We start from the raw sequence: 8,583 nt of genomic DNA, 5'->3' as shown, positions 1-8,583 counted from the left end.
CTCACATGGTATATTCCCTAATTCACAACACTGGTAGATGCTATGGGTACAAGTGGCTCATTCATTGGATTTTTTTCCCATTCACAACTTAAGAAAAGGGTGACCTTTGAATCTCAGGAGTAAAGAGTATCTTACCATAAAAAGTGAGGTAACCAAAAAGAGCTGTTAGCAGGTACATGACAAACATGGCAAGGATGGAGATGTTGGCAACGGCCTGCATACGTTTCTTGGTGGCACTGGGGTAAAGCCAAGCAGAAAAATACGTTAATTTTACCAAACCTTTTTAGCACAGCTCTCTGTGTGCCTATTAAGAAACCCACATTTGGATTTGGTGAAATGGATGACGATATTCAGACTTACTCTCGTAGCTCAGTGTAGATTGGTAGCACCTCTGGGTGGCAGACGAAAGCGAAGGCCAGAATTGGGATGGTGTATGCTGTCTAAAAGCCAAACATGCCAAAGGTCAGTGAGTAACCCACAAAACATGGCTTGAGGAACACAATCTAATGCTTGTTTTATACCAGACACTACTGTTGACATAACACACTCTCATGCAGAATATGTTGCAGTCAATCTGCTGTGTTGACCAAAAAATAAATATACAGCAGATGATTCAGGGAACTAGACGCAGGCAATCTGAAAATGTTTTACCTGTGAGTTTGTGGTAAATAGTTTGGCCTTACAGAAGTCATCTGTCCCATTAGTGGCAGTGTGGTAATGGGCAGTATGAGTCATGTTATGATTTACATCAACCAGTGGACATGGGATGTTGAATTTCTTGTAGATAACCTGGAGAGACACACCCATTGGTTAATCAAAGATAAATATTTAACGGAGGAACAGCTGGTGTAATAGTCTGTATATCTTTGTTGGCTCAACAGTTGAGACTCACCGAAATCAGAAAAAACACCATGCAGGAGAGGGAGAACCCGCTTGTATAGCCCAAGTAACCTGTGTTGCAATGATAATAACATGTTGCAGAATGATTTATGGATTCTGGAAGTACAGCATATGAATGTAAGCACAACAAAAAAACAGGTAGTGGAGACATGCTGTTACATGAGAGAGTATGGGGAATTAAAAAAAAAGAAAGAAAATGTGACAAAAGAATGGAAAACATACCAAGTTGTTTCATCATTGCTAGAGGAAGGATGATGAGAACGCTAACAATCATGATCAAGTAGTTTCCATTCAAGAACCACTCTCTAAGAGACAGATGTAAAAATAAATAAAAAAAGCACATCACAAAACAAAAAACTGAAATTACACATGAATCATTGTCAGAATAGCACTTTGACACTCACCCTGTGTTTTCATATTTACCCAGGAAAGATTGAATAACCAGTGGGAGCTCAGACTTGACGATGAAGAGGTAGCTGGACATTGCTAAAAGTAAATGAAAACAGTCAATCTGATTAAATGCACATGCTTTCATTTACAGATATCAGACATAAACATCAAAGGAAGAAAATGGCATGACAATACCTCCAATGTTGTGTATTGTAATGATGATTGCAGCCAGCATTTTTCCCGGGGCACCAAAAGCCCGATTCCCAAGCTGCTCATAAGCCCGGATGCCTGAAAAAAACAATATACATATATGAGTGTGATAACTTATGAATGCAGGATTGACTATGTCGCTACTACATATGCTATGTTATGTGTGTTGAGTCTGGCTTACCAACAACTCCAGCACTTTTCAGTAGGAGATGAATTGAATATGCAGACAGAATGGCAATGGACAACAAGAGGATTCTGAAACACACAAGAGCAAAGATCTGTTGGTAAATGTAATTCATTTTTTTTCTTTTTGTATGTATCAACGGCCTCACAAACCTGGACATTATTCTTATTAGAGTTAAAGCTATGCTCATAATCTAAATAAATAAAGACAGAAAGAAAGAGAGAAATAAAACTATTCTTCATAAAGTTCTTCAGAAAATACATTGTAACAAGCAATTCTTGTGATTTTTGTCTGTCTCCACGCACACAAGTGAGTTTGGCTTTGAGAGACTGCCTCTCCAGCCATCCTCCACCTCCCCCCTGCCACATAGCACAGGACTTTTCCAGGCAGGCGTGTCTTGGATGTGATCACTACGAGCTATTTTTAACCACTCAAATCTGATTTAGGGAAGCTGCGTGTGTATGAGCTCTAATGTAGATTCTGACAGATCAGGCTTCGTATGGGAGCCATTGTGTATACAGTATTACACCAACAACTCACACAGGTAGATGGACAGAAACACAAGCACAGAGCCCACTCCCCTGCCACCACACATTCATGCCCAAAAACTAATACACAGATGATACACACACACCCCTGTGGCCCTACTTTTAGCCTTATAAGGACCCTCTGTTGACTATATCCAATCCGGGTCCACCAACATGAACTTAATCCTGATTCTAATGTGTTAACCCTAAATTTTAACCCAAAATAATGATTATTTTTAATTTATTTATGGAGCACTTTTCAAGCAAGAGGCCCAAAGGGCTTTATGAAGCATTATGAAGCAAAAGACTGAGGACATAGTAAAATATATAAAATGAGTAACAACCATGCACAAATACAAAAATTAGCTATGTTAAAGATATCTCAATATAAAAATATTAGTTTTTAAGAGAAGCCATTAAGAAATAGCCTCTTTTCAAAAAGTGAGGAGAAAATTACCTAAAATTCTTTAAAAAATCTTCCCTGTGTCAGTCTACAAGTCAAACATACATACATGTCAAACAGCCCTGCTCTGTTCTTATAACCTCAATGAGTGTGCACATTTGGCTTGACCATAATACTAAATATATTTTATTTACAGGAAGCTAAAATCAGTATACTAATGTCCTCTTTGGACAAGATGGGACAATATTACAACTTAAAATACTGTGCTGTGAGAAAATAGCATGCGCCTACATGGGTAGACACATACACAAACACACTGACAAATGCAGCACGGCACAAAGTTTAGCCAAAGTAGGGAGGTTTGGGTTGCATACTCACAGAAAAAGAATGATTCCGGTGTTGGACATTGCAAAAGCCAAGCCCAGAATTCCACTGCCCATTATGGCGTTACTGAGGTTAAAAATGGACATGCCAAATGAAGTCTTTCCCTCGAACTGCAGGAGGAGGACAACACAGACAGATCAATTCACAAACAAAAATCACATCAACAGCATACTATTGACTGTATCTCATTTAGATACATCAAATCAATCTGACTTCTATGTTTTTCAACATATGACAAAAAGCACTCACATCTGTAAAGGGGTTTTCTTTCTTAATGCCAGTTTTATGTGGGAGAAACTCCTCTTGTTCAGCCAAGGCATCCAGCTCATCAAACCTACAATGGAATCAAAATCACTGGTTTGAAGGAGCCACAAAAATACTGCCGCTTTTTCAAAGACACACATTTAAAGACACATTTAAAACATTTTAATTCCTTTGAACTTCTAACACCTTTTGCTGTGATATGTTGTTCCTGTACCAGTAATTACTGTTCATTTGTGAGTCTTACCCATCTTCCCTGTTGTGTCCATTCATCTTCTGAAGCTCCATTCTGGTTCCTGGGGTTGTGACTTGAGGGATCTACTTTGGCTGGACTAAAAGAATCCTCTTCAAACTGTCACCTGGATGGAGGTAAAGAGAAATCCATTGTTCAATGTATGGTAATTACCTCCAAATTTGGCCATTATTTTTTGCACAAAGATTTAATGTCAGCTGGGATTGTTTTTACATAACATGCTTAACATTCAAACACCAACTTTTAATGACGTGAAGAAAACTGCAAGCAGTCTTGACTTTAGCATGTGTCTTTACCTTTCATTGTGTATGTATGCATCACTTTACCAAGTTAAGACAAGATCTCAGAATCTTCCAAAAAGCTGAGGGAGAATTGCGATGTATTTACAGAATACTTTTATGAGCTAGATGATAGATAGATACAATAAAGTCATATTACAGTGGCAGACTGGCAAATGTCCTTAATATAACCTCAGCCTTTTAAATGTAAACATACTAGTTATTTGTACTTGGAACCGAAGGAAGCCACATCACTCGACAAACACTGAATATGGTGAATGTAATACAAACAGAAAATGCTATGTGGCTTCAAAAGGGCAGACCTATTTATAAAGTCTTGAGACACACACCACTGAAATTTGTTTCTGCTTGCCAAGGACAACAAGACTGTTGTTTTTTTTCTTTTGGGGAATACAAAAATCTTTTGACACTGCTTTATTTTTGGAGTTCAGCTCCCTACTTCAGATATGATGATCAAAAAAACTCCAATATTACTGTGATTGTTCAGAAAATAAAATCCCAGCAAAAAGAGACACTTGGGCTGTAAGTTCATTTAAAGCTTGTGTGACATGAAAATCTTTCAATAACAAATGTCTAATCTGTTGTGGGCCACACAAAGCTGGCATGGACGGGCTCTGGGAATGAGCGTAGGTCTGTGCTGCTGCCACGGGGTCATGGGATACTTCACTTCTCTGTGGGTCAGAGCCCTCAGGATTTTCACATCTGACCCCTAAGGACACACCTACACTACATTGTGCCATTCCTTAAGAGTTTCCACACAAACCCCAATTTTTTTATATTCCTATGCTCATCAATGAACAAGCCTCTGGATGTCCAATAATCCATACAGCTTGGTGGTTGATAGCAGTGGGCCACAGAGATAAACAAAGGGTTCCTGTTTAAACCGTGCTATTTAGCCTAAATACAGAGTAGCATTTTCCCTTCATACTGGCCTTGGGTCAAGTTTGGTTTGAGTAACTTTCTTTTAGCTACTTTCCCATGGCTAACGGCCAAAACAGGCAACCAACAAAGTAAAGACTTTAACTTTCACAAAAACCCACTTTTGATGGATTATTTACCACTCCCTCACAGTGTGAAGGGCAGAGTTTACAATTGAGAGATCAAAACTCAAGCAACACTTGTAGTATATAAAACAACTTTATTATTAATTAATTAATAATTTAGAAACTAGACGAACCTTTTTAACTACAAACTTGTTCCAAGTCAGATATTTCATTGGCCACAATGGCAGCCTTACATAGTGGAAACTGTAAAAGAGTGGAAAAAAGTAATAAAAACTAATAAGTGCTCCTGCCCTTACCATTCATCTATACAACATTTTTCCCTAAACAACCTACCCGCGTGCCCTTTACAATTAGAAAATATATCTTAATATGACAAATAATCTATATGTTAATCTTGACAATTACATTTAAGTTAAACACAGTAGATATTACTGCAGCCTTACTATCCAGCAGTTCATACCACATGGCTCTTTTCTGACGCAAGACCAGCTCACTATTGACAGTTAGCCCTTCCCCTTCTTCCTCAACATCTGAAAACACACACATTTTCTATCAACTTACCCTGGTGGTCAAGAACAAGGCCAGTTTTCTTTTCTGATTATTGACCCAATAAATCCATGTGCAAGTTTGCTCAATTTTGAGACTCTTCCAATGTTCTCTCCAAAGCTCCTTGGTAGTGAAGAGAGGAGAGAGTGAGATAGATTAGAGGCTGGGAGGAGTGAGCGGGAAATGGGAACACCCATACTTAACCCTTTGTTAAACCCGTCACAGGTAGAGCCAGTTGCAATGGGACTGTGGGGGTCCTCTCAACAGGTGTCTACTTTGAAAAGGTGTCCACACTAGTGTTTAAACAAAGTAAATGAGTTGCCTGTTAGTTTTCAAAGACAGTCTGCAGTTCAACGCCACAGGTAATCCCAGGAACCCATCCAATCAACAGGGCTTCTGCTGTTGATACTGGGGACAAATCACCATGTCATTATAGACTATGCAAGTGGAAAGGAGGGCAAAAACGGATGTCACCTGAGGGGGGCTTTGTCAGAGCATGGGCGGATACTCACTGACAGTTTGCATCCTGCTGGAAGTCACTGTGATGGTAATTAGCTTAGGAGATAAGTGCTTTTTTAAGATTACCCACATGTGATAGTGATTAAGAGTGGAAACATAGTGCATGCTTACAAGTTAGCATACGCTTGATCCAAAACAAATCGTAAGACCTGAACTGACAGGCACCAGTGAAAATAAACAACACATAAAAAGATTCTTTATATGTTCTTCCATAGTTTCAGCATCTCAGCAAACTGAAGTGTTATAAGATTCTGTCAATGACAGAAAACATCTCCACATGTCTAAATCATATAACACTGGAATTTCCCCCATTTTTTTGGGATCAATAAAAATCTATCTATCTATATAAGGAGACGGTCTGCAGCAGAGCATACTTCCTGAATAAAGCAATAACACGTGCTCAACCTCTTACTCGTTCAGCAGAATTCAATTGTCATCCACTTCTTGGGGACGACATTTCAGTTGGCTGATAAAGTTTAACTTTACTGAGATATGACACCCAAGACACACCCACGTTTTCTTTATCTCGACATGACACAAATCCTTTACTGGAAAATGTGTTTTTCTGTTCTCATCGTTTTTACGTCACATCTAGTGGCAGTGTACACAGATGTCAGAATTTTTTTTATATCCCTCTTAAAGAATTTTTAGTTTAGAATTCAGAAATCTGGACATGAAGGCCAAGACAAACACATCGCCACTATCATATTTCAATAATTGTGTCATGTTCAGGCCATTCGGAGCAGTTTGTAAGTAATATACAGTATTAAGATCATGGTCTGTACAGATTGGCTGAATTTATGTAATGAACAGAGCATGGCTACCTTCGTCACCTTAAATGACCCTCAGTTAAACAAGTGATTTGGGAAAATCCAGGACAAAGCAACTAACATATACAATTAAATATTTGTATGTGTAAACTTTAGCTAATTAGGAGATATTTTGACTTGATAAAACCACTTCAAATGTTATTTTTGTACCAAACAGTGATGCCAGTATTTGCAGCCAAGACAATCTCCCATTTCAGTAAGTCATTTAAAATCCCACCTCTGTGCTGAACAGAACTGCCAGTATGTCAAAAAATGGTCAGCATTATATCCTCAGCTGAAAGGTTAAAGCAGAAAACAGCTGAGAAGAATTGTATCTGTACTTCTACTTTCAATATACAGCACATAATCAGTAGATTTAGTGATAGGAATTGAAGTATCTCCCTGCATGTATGAATGGGAAATTGTGTCGTGGCCCAAATGCTGGAGCAGCTGTGGAGTGCTGGCCTGCAGGCTTTCCTCTGGTACCCACCTCTCTAGTAACAGTCTCTCTAGTATGGATGTCTTCAGTCTAGACAGAAGTAACAGGGTAAAAGTTAAAAATTGTTGGCTGGTTCACGTCCAAAATCTGCTTCTTGTAGAGCCGTGAAGCTCCCTGCAGCTGTAAGAGGAGAGAAAAAAATGGGGGAAAGGAGGGAGGTAGTAACTTCGCGCGTCAAGAAGTTTCCTGCCCCGTCACAAGATAAGCCCTTCCCTGTTCCTGTAGACTGATGGCCACATGTGGTTCTCTGTCGCTTTATGAAATACTGTAAACGAACTGTATATAAACTTAGCACAAAAAGTAAGGAAATTTGTGTTTGGTAGATTATTTCTCTGTGGTAACAATGCTTTTTGGCAATACATCTTATACTGTTGGAAAGCCTGTTTAGTTCCCTTTCAAATGGTGCCCCATTTGTAAGGAACATGCATTTGTGGGATGAGCAGCAGTGCTGACTATGTGGGTTGCGCCCATGAAAAATTTGCCAAATCTTCTCTGCCAATGCCAAACAGCTTATTCTGCCATTGACTCGTTTGGTGGATTGGATGATTGAAGTTTGAAGAAACAAGACATATTGGCAATTGAACAATTTATTAATTTCACAAACAGGAGTCTCAGTAGCGTGTGGAAGAACCATACACAGCCACAACAGCCTGGCACCTCCTCCTCATGCTGGTCACACACTGCTGTGGGATGGCATCCCATTCTTCAACCAGCAGTCCTGACCTCACCCCATTGAACACTTGTGGGATCAACTTGGGCGTGCTGTTCGTGCCAGAGTGACCAACACAACCACGTTGGCTGACTTGCGACAAAAGCTGGTTGAATAATGGGATGCCATCCCACAGCAGTGTGTGACCCGGCTGGTGACCAGCATGAGGAGGAGGTGCCAGGCTGTTGTGGCTGTGTATGGTTCTTCCACATGTTACCGAGGCTCCTGTTTGTGAAATGAATAAATTGCCAATATGTCTTGTTTCTTCAAATTTCAATCATCCAATCCACCAAACACCAAACGAGTCAATGGCAGAATAAGCTGTTTGGCATTGGCAGAGAAGATTTGGCAAATTTTTCATGGGCGCAACCAACATACTCAGCGCTGCTACTCATCCCACAAATGCATGTTCCTTACAAATGGGGCACCATTTGAAAGGGAACTAAACAGGCTTTCCAACGGTATGAAATTTATTGCCAAAAAGCATAGTTACCACAGAGAAATAATCTACCAAACACAAATTTCCTTGCTAAGTTTATTTGGACACTGTAAGCATTTAGTGATTTACCCCAGGAGCATCTTGGAATACTCAAGGAGTGTTTCTGATGAAATGTAAATGTCTAAAGATGACAAATAAAAACTAAATTCTAATTTAAAAACTGCTTACTGGCCTACATTACAGTGGA

The 8,583-nt window shown here is 39.4% G+C and overlaps 1 protein-coding gene across 2 annotated transcripts in view; it reads right to left on the bottom strand.

The window, feature by feature from the left end:
• LOC116043493 (sodium-coupled neutral amino acid transporter 3-like) overlaps positions 1-8,583 on the bottom strand; it is a 33,198-nt gene that overhangs the window by 5,318 nt on the left and 19,297 nt on the right. Inside the window, exons 3-14 of one of the 2 annotated variants that reach the window (XM_031290198.2) lie at positions 5,377-5,473; positions 3,507-3,618; positions 3,248-3,332; positions 2,993-3,108; positions 1,682-1,755; positions 1,486-1,578; positions 1,305-1,386; positions 1,123-1,205; positions 893-951; positions 652-789; positions 361-440; positions 136-236 (exon numbers count right to left, since the gene is read on the bottom strand). In XM_031290198.2, the coding sequence (XP_031146058.1) occupies positions 136-236; positions 361-440; positions 652-789; positions 893-951; positions 1,123-1,205; positions 1,305-1,386; positions 1,486-1,578; positions 1,682-1,755; positions 2,993-3,108; positions 3,248-3,332; positions 3,507-3,547 (952 nt within the window). In that variant the 5' untranslated portion in view covers positions 3,548-3,618; positions 5,377-5,473. Of the gene's footprint in view, positions 1-135; positions 237-360; positions 441-651; positions 790-892; positions 952-1,122; positions 1,206-1,304; positions 1,387-1,485; positions 1,579-1,681; positions 1,756-2,992; positions 3,109-3,247; positions 3,333-3,506; positions 3,619-5,376; positions 5,474-7,179; positions 7,341-8,583 lie in introns of those variants that run through there. The other variant, XM_031290200.2, reaches the window with a different exon arrangement.

The sequence above is a fragment of the Sander lucioperca genome, chromosome 12 (genome assembly GCF_008315115.2).
Source record: "Sander lucioperca isolate FBNREF2018 chromosome 12, SLUC_FBN_1.2, whole genome shotgun sequence".
NCBI lineage: Eukaryota > Metazoa > Chordata > Actinopteri > Perciformes > Percidae > Sander > Sander lucioperca.
Note: the sequence above shows the minus strand (reverse complement) of the source record. Positions and strands in the feature narration are given on the sequence as shown.